Source organism: Salvelinus alpinus, chromosome 6, assembly GCF_045679555.1.
Source record: "Salvelinus alpinus chromosome 6, SLU_Salpinus.1, whole genome shotgun sequence".
Taxonomy (NCBI): domain Eukaryota; kingdom Metazoa; phylum Chordata; class Actinopteri; order Salmoniformes; family Salmonidae; genus Salvelinus; species Salvelinus alpinus.
The window spans coordinates 49,358,878-49,379,608 of record NC_092091.1 but is presented as its reverse complement, the minus strand read 5'-3'; the positions used below and the strand labels follow the sequence as shown (position 1 = coordinate 49,379,608).

Genomic DNA, 20,731 nt, shown 5'->3' with positions numbered 1-20,731 from the left:
TTCCAGTTTAGATAGATGGGGTTGAGGTCAGGGCTCTGTGCAGGCCAGTCAAGTTCTTCCACACCGATCTCGACAAACCATTTCTTTATGGAACTCGCTTTGTGCACAGGGGCATTATCAGGCTGAAACAGGAAAGGGCCTTCCCCAAACTGTTGCCACAAAGTTGGAAGCACAGAATCGTCTAGAATGTCATTGAATGCTGTAACATTAAGAATTCCCTTCATTGGAACTAAGGGGCGTAACCCGAACCATGAAAAACAGCCCCAGACCATTATTCCACCTAAACCAAACTTTACAGTTGGCACTATACATTTGGGCAGGTAGCATTCTCCTGGTATCCGTCAAAGCCAGATTCGTCTGTTGGACTGCCAGATGGTAAAGCTTGATTTATCACTCCAGAGAATGCTTTTCTACTGTTCCAGTCCAATGGCGGCGAGCTTTACACAACTCCAGCCGATGCTTGGCATTGGCATGGTGATCTTAGGCTTGATGACAGCTTTGCCAAGAGTGTGCAAAGCTGTCATCAAGGCAATGGGTGGCTACAGCATCCAATGACATTCTCTCTCTCTCTCTCTCTCTCTCTCTCTCTCTCTCTCTCTCTCTCTCTCTCTCTCTCTCTCTCTCTCTCTCTCTCTCTCTCTCTCTCTCTCTCTCTCTCTCTCTCTCTCTCTCTCTCTCTCTCTCTCTCTCTCTCTCTCTCTCTCTCTCTCTCTCTCTCAGGTAAGACCATCTGGGAGTTGGTCGTAGAGCAGTTTGAGGATCTGTTGGTCAGAATCCTGCTGCTGGCTGCCTGCATCTCTTTTGTAAGTAGACAAAATGTTGTCACTGATTTTGACCGACTATGGAGTATAGATATTGCTATGGGTTACAGGGAAAATATTGCAGAGTAATGACACAAGACAGGGTTAAGTGATGTTATCTGGTCTGCTCCTCAATAATTGGTGTAATGAGAGCAAGGGGAAGATATTAATGTATTGATAATACCTACTGAGTCCTCTCAGATCTCCACAAGTGCATAGAGGGTAGGGTCTATACAGGTCGATAGGTTTGGGTGTATTTATGTGTTTGTTGGTGTTAGCACCTGTAAGATCATTGTGAAGTCACTTCCTGTCAATTTCCTCCTTCCACATCCTCTCCTTACCCCAGTGCAGGATGGGTAAATGTTTCAGCGTAGCAGGTGTGCATGGTGGCAGAGGCCCTGAGATGACACTGACAGCTAACACACACACACGCGCACACACACACACACACATACACATGCATGCACACAAGGTTACATACCTGCACTATGAAAGACACATACTGTACACAGACAGGTCAGTTATGCTTTGCGTACACGCACACACAGGACACATGCTGTGATCGGTCAGGTTATATTTCATATGGATTGATGTCCTCCCTCTCTCCTTCCCTCACTCCCTCGCTTACTCACTCACTCACACACACACTCGCTCACTCACTCTAGGAATCCCTCCCTCCCTCCCCCCTCCCTCTCTCTCTCACTATTTCATTTCACTGTTGTCTCCCATCTGCCCTCCTGTCTCGCTCTCTCTTTTCAAATCTGTTTTGGAGTAGGGGGGTGACATAATGTTTTAACCCCCCCACCCCCAACCCTTTACACTCTGTCCCTGACCAGCTGTCATTATGGCCTTAGAAAGAATGGTGTGTGTGTGTGTGCGATGTACTGTGTGTGTGCGTGGTGTGTGTGTGTGTGCGAGGGCGCGAGGGGAGAGAGAGCGTGTTATTTTAAGAGAGTCTCAAGCCAGGCCGAGAAAATGTATCCTTCCACAAAGGTCAGGGATGAAAGGAACGAAGGATTGCCGGCGAGAGAGAGATAGTATTGCACAATGGCATTGTTTGTTGCAAAGACAAACAAACAGATGATAGGTACATACAGTATATGGTTGAGGAAGACACTGTAATGATAGTAATATGTCATTAATAAATGCATAATATATAGTTAATATACTGTATAAATATATAAATGCATTGGCAATATCAGTGTAATGTTTTTCATGTACTTTCAAATGAGGTTTTATTGGAATGGTACGGTTCTATGGTAGTATGGTACGTGTGAGTAGGCTACAATGGATTTCAATGCAGTGTATTTTAGAATAGAGAAGACATATGATATAGAGATCTTAAAAGAGAGGGAATAAGAGAATAAATGGATAGAGAAGAAAATAAAGAAACAAACAACCAAAAAAGAAAGAAAGAAAGCGAGAGAGAGAAAGAAAGAAAGAAAGTAAGAAAAAGAAAGAAAGAAATGGAAAAGAGGATGGAAGAATGAAATCTTTGCACTAAGGAACAACAGAGTAGAGAAGGGAGAGACGGAAGATGGTAAAAGAGGATGGTTTGGGCAAAGGAATAGGGAATAAAGGATAATGGATGGATGTATACAATAATGGAGGGATGGAGGGATATCTCTCTTTCTCTGTGAGTTAGATTGCTTCTTACTCTGCTTCAGTGGACCAGAACTGATCTGTGTCCATGTCAACACAGCCCCTTTCCTAAACAGACCAGTGACAACAACTCGTTACACTCACGTACTAGGACGCGCATACACACGTGAAGGAACACACACACACACACACAAAACTCCCTCTATCACACATGCACGTGCACGGACACAAAGACAAAAAAGGCTGGCATAGAGTGGAAAAAAAGTGTTTCTGATATGGGCACATATTGTCAAGTGTCATAGAGTGGAAAAATATGTTTTTCTGTTATGGGCGCATATTGTCAAGTGTCATAAAAGTGCAATCCATTCCATTATCCATAAACATAAATTATCTCCCTCCCTCCCTCCCTCTATCTCTTGCTTTCAGGTGCTGGCCTTGTTTGAGGAAGGTGAGGAAACAGTCACAGCCTTTGTGGAACCCTTAGTCATCCTCCTCATTCTCATTGCTAATGCCATCGTTGGAGTCTGGCAGGTCAGTTAGTGGAAACACATACACACGCACGTGCACGTGCACGCGCACACACACACACACACACACACACACACACACACACACACACACACACACACACACACACACACACACACACACACACACACACACACACACACACATAATACATCACATGCGTTAGTTTACCCGTACAGGGTCAGAATGTGTTACCCGCGGGGGTGGGGTATGGGTGTTATAGGGGAAAATACATCATCCCCCAAACCCACAGTAAAAATACAGAGGGACGATCGGGTTACCGCAAGCCACAAGCAGCGGGTCCATATTGGCCTTGTGGTGGTCATTTGGAAACTATGCACAAGGATTCACACATAGGGGGTTATGGGACAAGGGAGCGGGGAGGGGGTGGATGTGACGGGTGTAGGGGGTGGGCATATTGGCATAAGTCAGGCTTTACACTTCTGGACGGGAGGAACTGATGTTCTGTGGGGTTATTGTTGCCCTGTAGGAGCGCAATGCAGAGAGCGCCATCGAGGCTCTGAAGGAGTATGAGCCTGAGATGGGGAAGGTTTACCGGTCGGACAGGAAGAACGTCCAGATGATCAAGGCCAGGGAGATCGTCCCTGGAGATGTGGTGGAGGTGTCCGGTAAGATTCAGATTCAGATTTACGTAATAACTGTATAACTCCCTAAACACTGATCTGGGTTCAGTTTTTTTTCTCTCACATAATGACTAAAGGGCTCAGATTTTGGGGTAACCTGATCCTAGATCTGTGCAAAAGGGCAACTTCTACCCCTATAGGCACAAGAGTTGTAGGCCCAGTTCCAAGTCGACCATTAGCCCCAATACCCACAAGCCACTAAAATAAATGTAGATCTGATGTAAGTGAAAAGAAATCGACCTTGCCTATCAGAGATGAAGGTATAGAGATTAAAGCATATAGCCCTTTTTACAACAATTTTTATTACAAAGTGTACAATTTGTCACCAAATTTGTCACAAAGTGCTTGAATCTGTCAAATCCTCTCAGATGGACATCACGTCTTTAGGGTTTGCTAATATATTATACCACCCCTCCCCCCCAAAAAACAAGGCCTAATACCCATAGCAAGTCTACTGGTTGACAGACACATCCCAAAGGGCACTCTATTCACTTTATAGCCATAGGGCTCTGGTCAAAAATAGTGCACTATGTACTGTAGGCCCTAGAATCCCTGAGGGTACTTGGCCTATCCACAGAGTGTACTTGAGAAGACTCATGACACCGTAGGGCTACTGGTAAAATGCACATGAGGGGGTACTTCAGGGGTACTCAGGGCAGAGTAAAATTCTGTACTGTAACTGAAAAATATTGTGAACCACTGACGCAGGATATAGAGTGCCATTTGGAATGGTCCTGGGTCAGATTGGTTTATCCCTCTAACGTTTAAGGTTAGGTTTAGGGTTGGCTAATCTGATCCTAGTATAGATTACAGATTTTACTAATAAGGGCGCATTTTACTGTTTAATGCGTGTTATTCATTTGCAGGCACAATTTCCAAATTTAGCAGGTGATCTACTAAGAACAAACACTATAATCAATGCATTACATTTACATTTGACATTTGACTCATTTAGCAGATGCTCTTATCCAAAGTGTCTTACAGTAGTGAGTGCGTACATGTGTGCATACATGTTTTCCTTCGAACCCACAACCTTGGTGTTGCAAGTGCCATGCTCTACCAACAGAGCCACACAAGACCTGCACCAATGTACTAGATGTGTGGCTTGGACATGTGAACGAGTGTGTGTGTGTCCGTGTGTATATGAGAGGGTAAGAAAGAGAGAGAGGGATAGAGAGTGTATGACAATGACTAAGTGTCATTGTGTGAGGGAGGGAGGGAGGGAGGGAGGGAGGGAGGGAGGGAGGGAGGGAGGGAGGGAGGGAGGGAGGGAGGGAGGGAGGGAGGGAGGGAGGGAGGGAGGGAGGGAGGGAGGGAGGGAAGCTGTCCTTGTGTCCTTGAGACAATGGGTAATTTTAAGGCAATCAGAGGGTAAGAGAGAGGGAGGTATAGAGAGAATGATAGAGAAAACAAGAAAGAGATTGTATATAACTGACAGTAATACATAGTGGAACCATCATCCATTTTGTTGTTTATTTATTAGCCATTCTTTTCCTTTTTTATATAATGTTATTTTTCTTTAATAAAATTGATCGACCGAAGATTCCACAATACAACAGCAGTAGTGTTGTACCTGTATACATGATTAGATGTACTGTTATTATTACCACTGAAATGAACTATATTTCATTATCCTCATTGCATTGGACTGAAAGCTACAAATTGTATTTCATGCCAATAAAGCAATTTGAATTTGATTTTGAATTTGAATTTGAGAGAGATATAGTAATAAGCATACACGTTATCTCTCTAACACCTGTCTCTCTCTCTCTCTCGCGCACGCACTCTCTTGCTCTTTCTCTCTCTCTCTCGCTCTCTCTCTCACTTTTTCCCATACACCTGTTCTCTCCATGTCACTGTGTCCCCAAGGTCTCGCCCCCTCTGTCTTTCTCTCCCTCTCTTTCTGTACGTCTGTGGGGTCAGCTTTCAGTGTCACTATTCGTCCACAGTGTTAAAACTAGTCAGTCATGTCAGGATCTCTCTCTCTCTCTCTCTCTCTCTCTCTCTCTCTCTCTCTCTCTCTCTCTCTCTCTCTCTCTCTCTCTCTCTCTCTCTCTCTCTCTCTCTCTCTCTCTCTCTCTCTCTCTCTCTCTCTCTCTCTCTCTCTCTCTCTCTCTCTCTCTCTCTCTCTCTCTCTCTCTCTCTCTCTCTCTCAATTCAAATGGGCTTTATTGGCATGTACATTCAATTCAAATGGGCTTTATTGGCATGGGAAACAATATTTACATTGCCAAAGCATGTAAAATAAACAATCACAAATTAACAGTTAAAATGAAGCACACAAAAGTTTCAAAAGAGAAAGCCGTTTGAAATGTTATATTATTAACTATGTACAGTGTTGTTACAATGTGTAAATAGTACAAATGTTTTCCCGAATAGGTAATATATTTTTATTTTTGTTTGGTTATACTGTGGTTGGACCAGACTGTCTGAGTGCTGTCCTGAGGCTTTGTTGGGTTGGTAGTGGTTAATAAACTTAGTCTCAAGAGTCAATATTAGTTGGATGAGGGGACTTTTCTCTATTATCAACTCTCTCTCTCTCTCCTTCTTTCTCTCTCCCTCTCTCTTTCACACCCTCTCTCTCTCTATTTTGCCATACTGAAGAGTCAAAATGTCAAATGGTGATATTTTGAGAGTGTAAAAAAGCAGTGTATTGTCAGAATACACTGTAAAAATTCCGAATAAGCACAATGTTAACCAGGGTAAACCTTGATTTTGATAAAGACTGTGAATTAAAATGTAGTAATTATGTTTGAACATATGTTAAATGAACTCTGAAGTGGAGTGGAGTTTGTGTGCATATGCATAAAGTTGAGACAGCTACCTTGAACTAAAAATCAAATCAAACTTTATTTGTCATATGCGCCGAATACATGTGAAATGCTTACTTACAAGCCCTTAACAAACAATGCCGTTCAAGAAAGAGTTAAGAAAATATTTACCAAATTAACTAAAGTACTTAAAAAAATTTTTTTTAAAGTTACACAATAAAATAACAATAACGAGGCTATATACAGGGGGTACCGGTACCAAGTCAATGTGTGGGGGTACAGGTTAGTCGAGGTAATTTGTACATGTAGGCAGGAGTAAAGTGACTATGCATAGATAATAAACAGCGAGTAGCAGCAGTGTAACAACAAATGGGGGGGGGGGGCATTTGATTAATAGTTTAGCAGTCTTATGGCTTGGTACCCCAAGCTGTAGCTGTTAAGGAGGCTTTTGGTCCTAGACTTGGCGCACCAGTACCGCTTGCTGTGCGGCGGTAGAGAGAACAGTCTATGACTTGGGTGACTGGAGCCTTTGACAATTTTGGGGTTTTTCCTTTGACACCGCATAGCATATAGGTCCTGGATGGCAGGAAACTTGGCCCCAGTGATGTACTGCGCTGTACGCACTACCCTCTGTAGCGCCTTACAGTCAGATGCAGAGCAGTTGCTATACGGTGATGCAATTGGTCAGGATGCTCTCGATGGTGCAGCTGTATAACTTTTTGAGGATCTGGGGACCCATGCCAAACCTTTTCAGTCTCCTGAGGGGGAATAGGCTTTGTCGTGCCCTCTTCACAACTGTCTTGGTGTGTTTGGACCATGATAGTTCGTTGGTGATGTGGACACCAAGGAACTTGAAACTCTCGACCCGTTCCACTACAGCCCCGTCGATGTTAATGGGGGCCTGTGTTTGGCCCGCCATTTCCTGTAGTCCACGATCAGCTCCTTGGTCTTGCTCACATTGAGGGAAAAGTTGTTGTCCTGGCACCGCACTGCCAGGTCTCTGACCTCCTCCCTATAGGTTGTCTCATTGTTGTCGGTAATCAGGCCTACCACTGTTGTGTCGTCAGCAAACTTAATGATGGTGTTGGAGTCGTGTTTGGCTACGCAGTTGTGGGTCAACAGGGAGTACAGGAGAGCAGGTGAGCAATACCTCAAGACTTCTTTAATATTAGACATCGCGCACCAGTTGTTATTGACAAATAGACACACATTCTCACCCCTCGTCTTACCAGACGTAGTTTCTCTGTCCTGCCGATGCATGAAAAATCCTGCCAGCTCTATATTATCCGTGTCGTCGTTCATCCACGACTCGGTGAAACATAAGATATTAAAGTTTTTAATGTCCTGTTGGTAGGATAGTCTTGATCGTATATCATCCTTTTTGTTTTCCAATGATTGCGTTTTGGCCAATAGATCAGATGGTAGTGGAGGATTACTCACTCGCCTACGAATTCTCCAAAGGCAGCCCGACTGTAACGCTCGTTGTTAGGTGGAAGAGAGGAGGACCAAAGCGCAGCGTGGTATGTTTCCATATTTATTGGAAACACTTAACAACACGAACAAAACAATAAACAGAAAATGAAACTAACGACGCTACAGACCTGAACATGTGAACATACAGACAACGAAGAACGCAATGAACAGGAACTATCATCCACAAACAAACAGTGAGAACAGCCTACCTTAATATGGTTCCCAATCAGAGGAAACGTAAAACACCTGCCCCTGATTGAGAACCATATCAGGCTAGTTGACAACCCTAAACCAAACATAGAAACACATAACATAGAATGCCCACCCAGCTCACGTCCTGACCAACTAAACAAGACTGAACAAAGGAAAATAAGGTCAGGAACGTGACACCGACCTCCGCCCTCTTTTTCGCCGTCTTTTCTTCATGCAAATGACAGGGATTTTGGCCTGTTCCCGAGAAAGCAGTATATCCTTCACGCGAAGGACTCGTTAAAGAGTAATCGCTGTTCTGATGTCCAGAAGTTATTTTCGGTCATAAAAGACGGTAGCAGCAACATTATGTACAAAATAAGTAAAGAAATGTATTACAAACTACACAAAAAAAACGAACAAAATAACACAGTTGGTTAGGAGCCCGTAAAATGGCAGCCATTCCCTCCGGTGCCATTCTCACAGTGTATGTTTGTTCTTTTTTCCCCAGTTGGTGACAAAGTCCCCGCTGACATCAGACTTGTCAAAATAAACTCTACTACTCTGCGTGTTGACCAGTCCATCCTCACTGGTGAGTGATATTATCAACTCTGTCTTAACCCTCTTTACAAGACTACAATGGAAATAAATTAGGTCTGTCAGAGTTAATCAGTTAACTCAAGTTAAACTTTTTGTAATTTCAGTGCACTTTTTTCTCTCTCGAGATTAATCGCATTGTCTGAAAGCGTTGAATCTGAAAACACTGAAAACATCCAACATATTTAATCTATACAGCTAAAATCTACAATGCCATGTAAAAACAAGTTGACATTGAGGTTAAATAAAGTGTGCTTTCTCAATTTGGCCAAAATAAAATAATTCTATTTGACTAACCATTATTTTAGACAAAATCAAGACGTCAATATTCTTGAAATGTTTTTTGTATGAAAAATCTAAAATTACATTCAGAATTTGCAATAAAATCCTGAGTTAACTTTATTAAATGTATTTAATCTTTTGACAGCCCTAATATAAATACATGTAAAACTATTTTGTTGTAAAAATCACTATCTGACACTCTATCTGCTTCTCTGTCTCTCTCCTCGCTCAGGTGAGTCTGTCAGTGTGATCAAGCACACCGATGCCGTCCCAGACATGAGAGCTGTCAACCAGGACAAGAAGAACATGCTTTTCTCTGTGAGGAACTCTCCTATATATTTATCCATCTATCTATTTTTCTATTCCTCCATCTCAGAATCTCCATCAATCTAACTGTTGTTTTCCACACTCCTGCCCTTCTCTATATGAGCCTCTTCTACTCTCCATCTCCTCCACCCTTACAGCAATTAATTGACCGCTCCCTCTTTTCCCCTCTCTCTCTCTCTCTCTCTCTCACTCTTTCCACTATCTCCTTCTCCCCCTCTCTCTCCCTCCCTTTCCCTCGCTCCCTCTCTCCCTCCCTCTGTCGGTCCCTCAAGGGCACCAACATCGCTTCAGGCAAGGCTATCGGCATAGCCGTGGCAACTGGTGTCTCTACAGAGATCGGGAAGATCCGCGACCAGATGGCTGCGACAGAGCAGGAGAAGACCCCCCTGCAGGCCAAACTGGACGAGTTCGGAGAGCAGCTCTCCAAGGTGAGACAGACAGCTACTACTACACTACTACTACTGCTACTACTACTACACTACCGTAGTTGTTGCAACTTGACAAGATTAGTTTCCCCGCTGCCTTAAAATGGTCTAGTAGCCAATTCTTGGCAGTTTTGATTTGATACAACTTAAAGGGATATTTCACCCAAATTACAAAATGACAGTGGGATTTGAGCCACAAATGGTCAAATGTAAGCATTTAGAAACAGTGTCAGGGAAATAAAACCAACTCATACCTTGTCCATAGACTTACAATGTAAGGAAACCAAATAGTGTAATGATGACAATTCTATTATATATATTTTTAAACCAGGCTTTATCTGACAACCTTTTGTTGTCTATTCCATAACAGGTAATCTCCCTGATCTGTGTTGCCGTGTGGATGATCAACATTGGCCACTTCAACGACCCCGTTCATGGAGGCTCCTGGATTCGCGGGGCCGTCTACTACTTCAAGATCGCTGTGGCCCTGGCTGTGGCTGCCATTCCTGAGGGTAAGCAACTGATACTGGACTAGCACTAATCTAATCTAAAAAGTCTAGATTGGTCAAAATAAAGTGTACAAAAGTCAATCAACCAATCACCCTTGAGACTCTGTTAACCTGCTGAGCTAAAGCCTATGTAGCAAAACTAATGCAAATCTTCAGGTCTCAAGCAAGGTTTCTCATCACAAGAACATGAACATGGTTCACTGCCTAACTAATAACACTCTTTCCCCCTCTCTCTCTCTACCATCTGTCCCCCTTCTCCCACCTCTCTCTCCCCCCCAGGTCTGCCTGCTGTGATCACCACCTGCCTGGCTCTTGGTACCCGCCGTATGGCCAAGAAGAATGCCATCGTCCGCTCCCTGCCCTCTGTGGAGACCCTGGGCTGCACCTCCGTCATCTGTTCCGACAAGACAGGCACCCTCACCACCAACCAGATGTGTGTCACCAAGGTGGGTACACACACACGCACACACGCACGCACGTACGCACGCACACACACGTCGCACGTCGCACAAACACACACATGCACACGTGCGCTGTGCTTTCAAACACACACACACACAAACGCACCAGAGATCCACCACACTGTGAAAAAGGTGTGGATTCAACATACAATTGTAAGGCAACCAGCTGCAATAGGAGTCCTATCACAATCCTATTGCAGCTGCGTGCCTTACAATTGTACGTTGAATCAACCTCAATGCCATTATTATTTAATATTTTTTAATGTATTTATTTAACCTTTATTTAACTACAATCCTATTGCAGAACACTCACAATCCTATTGCAGTTGATTCCCTTACAATTGTACGTTGATTTAAACCTCAATGCTGGTTTGCAAAGTGATGTTTAATTCCTATTGGAATCTAGAGCGAGGATATCCAGCAATTGTAACTTTTATTCACCCGCAACCTGCATTGAGAATGACTGCCGGGGTAAGGAAGATTGATTATTGAGACTACCTAAATCATATACACTGGAACAGACATCTCAGTAACGGGTGCAAAACGTCCAACTACTAACACATTAGATTAGTTTCAAAAAATGTACACTGAGTGTACAAAACATTAGGAACACTGACCAGGTGAATCCAGTATGAAAGCTAAGATCCCTTATTGATGTCACCTGCTAAATCCACTTTAACCAGTGTAGATGAAGGGGATGAGACAGTTTAAATAAGGATTTTTAAGACAATTGAGACATGGATTGTGTATGTGCACCATTCAGAGGGTGAATGGGCAAGACAAAAGATTGAAGTGCCTTTGAACGGGGTATGGTAGTAGGTGCCAGGTGCACCGGTTTGAGTGTGCCAAGAACTGCAACGCTGCTGTTTTTTTTCACGCTCAACAGTCTCCCTGTGTGTCAAGCCTGATCCACCACCCAATGGACATACTGCACAGCCAACTTGACACAACTGTGGGAAGCAATGGAGTCAACATGGGCCAGCATCCCTATTGAATGCTTTCGACACCTTGTAGTCCATGCCCCGATAAACTGAGGCTGTTCTGAGGGCAAAAGGTGGTGAATATTAGGAAGGTGTTTCTAATGTTTTGTACACTCAGTGTACATTATTTATTTTTGTGTAATCAGCCAATCAACCAATGTAATCAACTAATCCGTGCCTTAAGAGAGTATTCATACCCCTTGATTTTTTCCCACATTTTGTTGTTACAGCCTGAATTTAAAATACATTAAATTGAGATTTTGGGCTCTATTTCAACAAATCTAACGCAGTGGTAAATCTAAGCACTGGCGGTAGCACTATAGGTTCAGGGGTATGTCAGAAATATTTTTGCTATTTTCACCACAACAATTATAGGCACAGTTGCTGGTTGTGGTGCGAAAGGGCTGGGTTTTGATAAATAAACCAGTTGTGGGTGTGTCGAGGCTTGCCCCTCACTGGCCAATCAGAACGTGCTCCATGGCTAAATAGGTGGTTGCTTCAAGTTGTGTATTTACAGTCTTTTGTGTATTGCATTGTTATCAACTCCAATTCGAATGTTACTCCATTATAGCCTAGTTTGTTAAATAGCCTGCCCCATATTTGCAACATATGTTGAACATGTTTGCAGTCGACCTGTTTATATAAGCATTGCATTGCTTCAGTATGGAAATACATTGTTAAATAGGCTATAGCATTTGCACTGATATAGGGGCTCCTAAGCCTACTGTAAATTGCAGTCTGGACATGCCAAACGTAGTCAATAAGCAAGATTAAATTCACTAGGCTATTGAGGCCTAAAAAGACAGTGTATAATTGTAATCAAATTTTAATAAAAACGAAGTGATATTTAAATAGGCTATGTCTAAATACAGATACAGGAATCATAATTGCTCCCTGTGGGCATATAATACAGACAAGGCATCTTAGACTATGAAGGGTTTTATGCTCATCCAAACCTTTCACAGATGCTGGATAAAGATCCAATATAAAGAGAAAGGGGAAATGTCCACAACATTATACTACTGGCAAATGTAATGTTTTATAAACATTATGGAACCATCTTACAGATAATATCTGCACTACAGAAATAGCAGATGAAAATTGCATTGCATTTGAACCATGTAGCAGCTTACTTCATCACCATAAACCCATGGATATGAATATTTCTAATAAGTTTGGTTTTCAATCAAATTAAATGAAAAACAATCTGTTTTTTAAACCAATGTCGTGGAATTATTCTAATCAAAAGGAGAGACTTTTAATGTCTTTAAAACAAGTTAACTTTATGATTTAATTACTGCAGTAATGGAGCTTGTCAACGACCCTCCCGTAGGTGATTAGTTGAGAGCCCAACAAACGGATTTGAGCCACAGCATTTTATAGCAAAGTTCATCCCCCTGGATGTTCATGACAAACAACAGATGTATGGAATGGGTCACAAGGTTAAGATTCATATGATACTAATAATTCACAGCAAACAGTATCTGCTGTAAAGACTGCTCTCATTGTGTAGAAACTAGGGTCTGGCCCCCAACTCCATACTGGAGACATCTCCACCCTGGCACCTCAGTACAGAAACAGTCTTGTTAGTTTTATCACCCAAAGACATTGTAAATATTCTGTCAGCATTAAATCTCCCAGAGGCCCATTCTCAGTAAAATACACACAGATGAGTGTTCTATGAACCCCCTATTCTGTTGCATAAAATAACCATTTGATGCAATAACAGTATTTATAACATAATCTTGCAACACCAACAACAACATTTCTAATAAGGATTGGGTCAGAAGCTTGATATCATAAATCGCGTATCTCATTCATTAGCATGTGTGCACAGGGCAAGCCTAAATGTCTTTATGCATAACATTCACATGTTTATATACAAACTAGACTCCTGTCAATTGTATCGTTGCCTATGTCCTAGGGAGATTCTGAAAAAAATACAGCATTGATATGGCATTATAGGAGGATTGAATAGTTTGGAGGAGCGCGGTTGTCTTTGGTAACGTTAATTGGGTGAGGGGCGCTCTTTGAAAATGGAGATGGATAGCCTACTCAAACAAGCGAAATGAAGTATGCAGGTATGTAAATTTTGAATACCTAATGAAAAAGCATGAGGGCAAAAACCTAAAAAATATTTCAAAGCACGCTCAGTATACCATTTAAAACTAACTTACTCATTGGCTATTTGACTAATGGCCAGGCTAAAAATATACACATATGTGATGGTGCTAAATCAGCCTTAATTAAGGGAAGGATAGACTATGCTTGGTTCTTAATCAAATTAAACTAAATTGGGGGGAAACCAATAGTTTATGTTTCTAAATACTAGATTCAGCAGCGTAAAATCACATATCTCTTCCATGGGTACTCACTGTGCATCATGGCTGGATAGGCTGCACTTTCGCTTTCAAAATCCATGTAAGTATCAACTGCATTACTGCTAAGACCTGCTTTTTATGAGTCTTAAAACTTCCCATTAGCACTGCATGAAATTGTCATTTTTGCATGTGTTTTTAAGGACACATCTCAAATATTGCCACCCCTCCCACTATAAAGCAAGAGAGCTGATGTTAGACTGGTAAATTGCCGAACCTGGCATTTGGGCTGGAAAATGCTAGTGCGAAATTGACAAAAACAAAAATGTCTAAAAACATGTTTTCACTTTGTCATTATGGGGTATTCTGTGTAGATGGGTTAGAAAATGTATCAATTTTGAATTCAGGCTGTTACAACAAAACGTGGAATAAGTCAAGGGGTATGAATACAAAAGTACAGGTATTGAAAAACTCAAACTGCAATAAAGCGTGCTGGGAAATAAGATAATGATGGCTCTGGTTTTCAGTGGTTTTGAGCAAACATACATTTTGTAATTTTACTCATCAAGCTTGTTCAAATTCAACTCAACTCGAGCAGAGTTTGTTGATTCAAAGTACAATTGTAAGGCAGCCAACTGCAATAGGATTGTGAGTATGCTCAACATTTGGGGGTATACCGTAGCAGACCCAACATAGATTGTTGCCTTTTAAAAATGTACTCACACATACATTAGATCAATTTATTGTCCTTCTAAAGTCCACCCAACTCACAAAATAACGGTGATTAAGAAATAGGTTCAGTTGGCTTTTTAAAATGCATAGTTAAGTAGTGTGTGTGTGTTGTCTTTGTGATGTGGTTCCAGATGTTCATTATTGACAAAGTGGACGGAGATAGCGTTTCTCTGGGTTCTTTCGACATCTCCGGTTCCAAGTACACTCCCGAGGGAGAAGTGTGAGTATAGCCTGGAAACACACACACACACACACACACACACACACACACACACACACACACACACACACACACACACACACACACACACACACACACACACACACAAACACACACACACACACCTGACTTACTGTCTTCTCCATCTCTCTCAGTACTAAGAACGGTGCATTAGTGAAGTGTGGCCAGTATGATGGCTTGGTGGAGCTGTCCACCATCTGTGCTCTGTGCAATGACTCCTCTATGGACTACAACGATGTAAGTGAGTGTTTGTGAGTTTGCGTGCGTGTGTGTGCATGCGTGTGTGCGTGGTACTGAGTCAGCACTCAGTATCTGTATATGTGTAGCTGTTATTTTATGTATCTGATATGTGTATTAGTCTAGCCCAGATCTGATATGTGTATTAGTCTAGCCCAGATCTGATAGTGTCTTTCCCCTCTCTCCTGCAGTCTAAGGGCATCTATGAGAAGGTGGGCGAGGCCACTGAGACCGCTCTGTGCTGCCTGGTTGAGAAGATGAATGTGTTCAACACTGAAGTGCGCGGCCTGTCCAAGCCCGACAGAGCCAACGCCTGTTGCTCTGTAAGTCTTCCTTCCTCCCTCCCTTCACCTTTCCTCTATCCCTCATTTCCTCCCTCTCTCCAGTCCACCCTCTCTCACCTCCCTCTTTTCCTTCTGGCTCCCCTCTCCAACCTACTCCCCCATTCCACCCCTCTCATTCCTCCCTCTCCAGCCGACCCATGTCCTCTCCGTCTCTCTCTCAGGTGATCAAGCAGCTGATGAAGAAGGAGTTCACCCTGGAGTTCTCCAGAGACAGGAAGTCCATGTCAGTGTTCTGCTCACCAGCCAAGTCCTCTAAGGCCACTGTCGGCAACAAGATGTTCGTCAAGGTGAGAGAATACCGGCAACCGTCTCTATGGAAATGCTCAGAGTAAACGCTCCAGTGACGTTGTCATATCAGTAATCTCTATAGCAATCTTGCAGTGATTGTTTATAAAGTTCCAAAATGCTCCTTGAGTCCTGACTGTTATCTCTCTCCCTCTATCGCTCTCTCCCTAGGGCGCTCCCGAGGGTGTTATTGAGAGGTGTGCATATGTGCGCGTTGGCACCACCCGTGTGCCCTTGTCCGAGCCTGTCAAGAATAAGATCATGGCTGTGATCAAGGAGTGGGGTACTGGCCGTGACACCCTGCGTTGTCTGGCACTGGCCACCCGCGACACACCCCTCCGTATGGAAGAGATGAACCTCGAAGACTCCACCAAGTTCGGCGACTACGAGGTGAGAAAGGAGAGGAGAGAAGGGGGGGGAGTGCGTCAGGGAGAGAGGGGGGGAAGCGGAATTTAAGTACCTACTGTATTAATTACTAGGTAAATAAAGGGGTTCCTGAGTGGCTCAGCGGTCTAAGGCAATCGCAGTGCTGAGGCGTGACCGGGAACCCCATAGGGTAGTGCACAATTGGCCCAGCGCCGGGGGGGATTGGCAGGGGTCTTTCTTTGGCTCATCACGCTCTAGCGACTCCTTGTGGCTTTGAACGGCGTTTCCTCCGACACATTGGTGCAGCTGACTTCCGGGTTAAGTGTGCAGTGTTAAGAAGTTTCGGAGGACGCATGTCTCAACCTTCACCTCTCCCGAGCCCATTGAGGAGATGCAGCGATGAGACAAGGTCCTAACTAACAATTAGAGGGAAAATGTATAATAACAAAACAGCCGAAAATGTATAATAATAATTACTAGGTAAATAGAAATTCCAGCAGATTTTTTTGTATCTAAATTCATTGCATTCAAGCTTTATTTGCACAACAACTAATTTAATTTCTAAAGCACTTGCCCTACGTCTCCTCTCTCTCTCTGTCTGTGGTCCTCAGACTGACCTTACCTTCGTGGGCTGCGTGGGCATGCTGGACCCCCCTCGTAAGGAGGTCATTGGAGCTATTGAGCTGTGCAGGGCTGCTGGCATCCGCGTCATCATGATCACTGGTCAGTATACTGGACAGTAAAAATCTGGTGCTTTTCCTAAAGTTCCCTGGTTTCCAAGAAAACCCGGTTGGAAGTTCCCGGAATAAAGACAGAATAAACAGAAAATCCGGAATCCTCCAACCAGCATTTCTGGAAAACCTGGGATTTTGGGAAAGTTACCCAATTTTTGCAACCCTAACTCCATTTTTCTCTCTGTCTCCATGTCTTTATCATTCCCACTGTTTCCATCCATCTACCTCTTCTGTGTTGGTTGTCTTTCCTCCATTATAGTTCATTCTGAAATATATTGAGAAACAATATCTTACAACTCATTATCCTCCCTCCCTCATTCCCTCGCTCCCTCCCAGGTGACAACAAGGGAACAGCCGTGGCTATCTGCCGTCGTATTGGCATCTTCACCGAGGATGAGGACACTACTGGCCGAGCCTTCACTGGCCGTGAATTTGACGACCTGTCCCTCCACGAGCAAAAAAAAGCAGTCCGCAAGGCCTGTTGCTATGCCCGCGTTGAGCCCTCTCACAAGTCCAAGATCGTTGAGTTCTTGCAAGGCTTCGATGAGATCACCGCCATGGTAAGGGGAGGAAACAGGAACAGAGGAGACATCTATTGAAAACTCAAAAGCTTTATTGTACAACCATCCAAATGACAAAAAACTGAATATTTGCAGAAATACGATTTATATCATACAGAACACATCACTAACAGTCATCTTCCTTCTCTACCTTCTCTTTTCTTCCTTCTCTCTCTCTTCCTCCCCCTCCACCAGACCGGAGATGGAGTGAACGATGCCCCCGCCCTGAAGAAGGCCGAGATTGGCATCGCCATGGGCTCTGGCACTGCCGTTGCCAAGTCTGCCTCTGAGATGGTCCTGGCCGACGACAACTTCTCTTCCATCGTGGCAGCCGTCGAGGAGGGTAGAGCCATTTACAATAACATGAAGCAGTTCATCCGTTACCTCATCTCCTCCAACGTTGGTGAGGTCGTCTGGTGAGTGTTCGGGGTGGATGGGTGGGTGTGGAGGGGGGGTGAAGTGACCACATAACAACTGAGATATAACCATGGTTGACCGCTAACCCAGAGGGACTTGTTGGAAGACAGAGATTCACTATCGTAGCAGCATAACTACTTGACTGCCAATAGATGAGTGTGACCAAGACACCACTGTGAGCAAGAACATCAATATGACGGCCACGCACAGTTCTAGTCACAAATTACTCTTCTTCTTTTTTCCCTCGCTCATCATCCATCCCTCCATCTCTCTCAGTATCTTCCTGACCGCTGCCCTGGGTCTGCCGGAGGCTCTGATCCCTGTCCAGCTGCTGTGGGTCAACCTGGTGACTGATGGTCTCCCTGCCACTGCCCTGGGCTTCAACCCCCCTGACCTGGACATCATGGGCAAGCTGCCCCGCTCCCCCAAGGAGCCCCTCATCTCTGGATGGCTGTTCTTCAGATACCTCGCCATTGGAGGTACGATACGATAAGATACCATACCAACACTTTTATTGTACATTTTCATGGAAATGTATTCGGTGAAGTCAGGAACGCGTCAAAAACATCAAATACAAAACAATACAATTACAAATGCACTGCCCATTCTGCTTTCCTCCTACTCTCCTTTTCTTTCAACAACCATTGGAGTCACTAGAATACCATTGTGAATGCATGACCAATACACTGCCTCATTCTAAGTAGTTTGCTAGTGTGGATGTTGTTTTTAAGTAGTATGCTAAGGTGGATATTGTGTCTAAAGCCCCATCCTTTGTCCACATTCTAATTGTGCCCACATTTTTAGACAGGTGTAGACAATTAAAAGACTCATTGTGATCTAATTGTAAATCAGATCTTCCAAGTGTAAACAAACAAGATCAGGTCAAAGAACACATTTTTTATGTAACATTCTTTTGTCATTTAGCAAAAGCTCTTATCCAGAGCAATTGGCATTGCAAGCCCTGTATAAACAGGGATTATGTAGAATGCTAGCGTGGATATTGGAACAGAACCATGTTCCAGGTTCAACATATGCTCACTATTATGTATCTCATGTATGTCCGACACTCCAACCCTGAACTATCCCTGGCTCAGTCGTAAATCTAACTGCAACCCTGACCCAATGTCAAACACTTAGAGCCTCAACCCTCACCGACTGCTGCTTTGCCCAACAATGGGCGTACAGCAGTGGCGGTCGGTGCCGTTTAACATAAGGGAGGACGATTATTTTTTTAATAAGCATGGCCTTATTTCTATTACAGCATATTGGATGACTGTCATTCATATTCCATTCACCCAGTTCAATGTAACATCGCTAGGTTTAGGCTACTACATGATACTAAAATGTTCTCTTTACCCATCATTAGGTTGCTACAACCTAACCTATGAATGAATGCTTACAACGTAGGTGCACAGGTCGAGAGACAAATTTGAGTAATCAAGGTGACAGACAGTGGCACATTCAATACCGCCTTGCACACTCTTGCCTACATCTAGCTGATCTAGGGTGTAATCATTAGTCCAACAGTTACAAATGAGTTTCTATTGGACAAATTCAGGTACATTTATCCCTGTTTTGTTCCGTTCGCTTCCGTTTAAGAAACGTTTTTCAACAGAATTGGTGGAATGAATGCAACCCTGATCACACACAAACACAGTTCACTTTCATAGCAGCCACATACAAACAGCATGATCACTTTTCTTGTAGTATAATTCCTTCTCGCATCTACGTGACCTTCTCCTCTCACATTTTCCTTCGCTTGTGGACATCTGTGCACAAGACATCAGCTTTCTGTGACCAGGCGAAAAAAACATTCCAAGCCAAACCTTCATATCATAACCGCTAACCGCTACACACAGCCTACATCGTTGTCACCATATTATCTAACTAGAACTAACACATTAGTAAACCCGCTACAATCATGCAGTACAGTCAGCAAGCAGTTTAGCAGTTACACCGGCGGGCCCCAGTGGCAATATATTTATAAAAACAAAAACTTACCTTGACTTAGAAGAGTTCCAGTGTTGGATAGCCATAGCTAGCTAGCTAGCATAGCATCCCTCTGTTTGAGCCAGGTGTTTGAGTAGGCTAAACTAGTTAGCTGCATTCACTAGCTAAGTAAGTGAAAGTGAAAAAAATACAACAAAATATGTGACTCACCACCTGGATTCGGTCTTATGTAGCAACATTTAAATTTCTGTTTTTACATTGGATATCATACACTGCATTTGAGGAAACAATGGGAAAGTAATTCTGCCTTGAAAGTTGATCAACTTGTAAACTCACGTTTGAGAAACCGTCTTTCAATATTTTGGTATCTACACCCATTCAGCATTGTTCATACCCTCTTAAGCCTTAGCCCCACCCATCTCTTTAAGGGTTGATCCGTGCGTTCTGTACTAACTTGCCAGCTACTTCCAGACATCTAAGAAAGAGAGAACAGCTCACTGAACATTACTCGCTCTAGCAGAGCTGGTTAGGCTATTTATGTTATCCAGAGCGTTGGTGACTGCAACTGTGCTGTCAGATTGTTCGTTCGTAAATTCAGAGTGCACACTGGACGCTCTGACCAATAAGTAGGGTTGTTCCGAAAGCTCTGACCTCACAACAACAGTCAAGCACCCAAGCTAACTGGCTAACATTGGCTAGCTACTTCCAGACACATAATGAGAGAACACCCCACTCTGACCATTTTACTCCCCCTAGCAGAGCTGGTTAGGCAGTTTTCATGTTATCCAGAGCGTTGGTGACTGTAACAGTGCTGCTGGCAACAATTGAATTACGCTTTGTTGCCGACGTTTACTGACACCAAACATATTCAACGGGTGTTGAGCTTTCAAAAATGCATCAGTTATTCTGCGCTCTGGCACACTAAGACGAGAGTCTTTTGTTAAGAAATGTAGCTAGAT

The 20,731-nt window shown here is 43.4% G+C and overlaps 1 protein-coding gene across 2 annotated transcripts in view; it reads left to right on the top strand.

The window, feature by feature from the left end:
* LOC139578788 (sarcoplasmic/endoplasmic reticulum calcium ATPase 1-like) overlaps positions 1 to 20,731 on the top strand; it is a 35,849-nt gene that overhangs the window by 3,068 nt on the left and 12,050 nt on the right. For both annotated transcript variants that reach the window (XM_071406805.1, XM_071406806.1), the window contains exons 4-20: positions 721 to 803; positions 2,829 to 2,933; positions 3,421 to 3,559; positions 8,519 to 8,599; positions 9,119 to 9,204; positions 9,486 to 9,641; positions 10,009 to 10,150; positions 10,427 to 10,593; positions 14,770 to 14,858; positions 15,014 to 15,116; positions 15,308 to 15,439; positions 15,622 to 15,747; positions 15,917 to 16,135; positions 16,723 to 16,834; positions 17,182 to 17,405; positions 17,601 to 17,821; positions 18,099 to 18,301. In XM_071406805.1, coding sequence (XP_071262906.1) covers positions 721 to 803; positions 2,829 to 2,933; positions 3,421 to 3,559; positions 8,519 to 8,599; positions 9,119 to 9,204; positions 9,486 to 9,641; positions 10,009 to 10,150; positions 10,427 to 10,593; positions 14,770 to 14,858; positions 15,014 to 15,116; positions 15,308 to 15,439; positions 15,622 to 15,747; positions 15,917 to 16,135; positions 16,723 to 16,834; positions 17,182 to 17,405; positions 17,601 to 17,821; positions 18,099 to 18,301 — 2,388 coding nt within the window. The remainder of the gene's footprint in view (positions 1 to 720; positions 804 to 2,828; positions 2,934 to 3,420; positions 3,560 to 8,518; positions 8,600 to 9,118; positions 9,205 to 9,485; positions 9,642 to 10,008; positions 10,151 to 10,426; positions 10,594 to 14,769; positions 14,859 to 15,013; positions 15,117 to 15,307; positions 15,440 to 15,621; positions 15,748 to 15,916; positions 16,136 to 16,722; positions 16,835 to 17,181; positions 17,406 to 17,600; positions 17,822 to 18,098; positions 18,302 to 20,731) is intronic.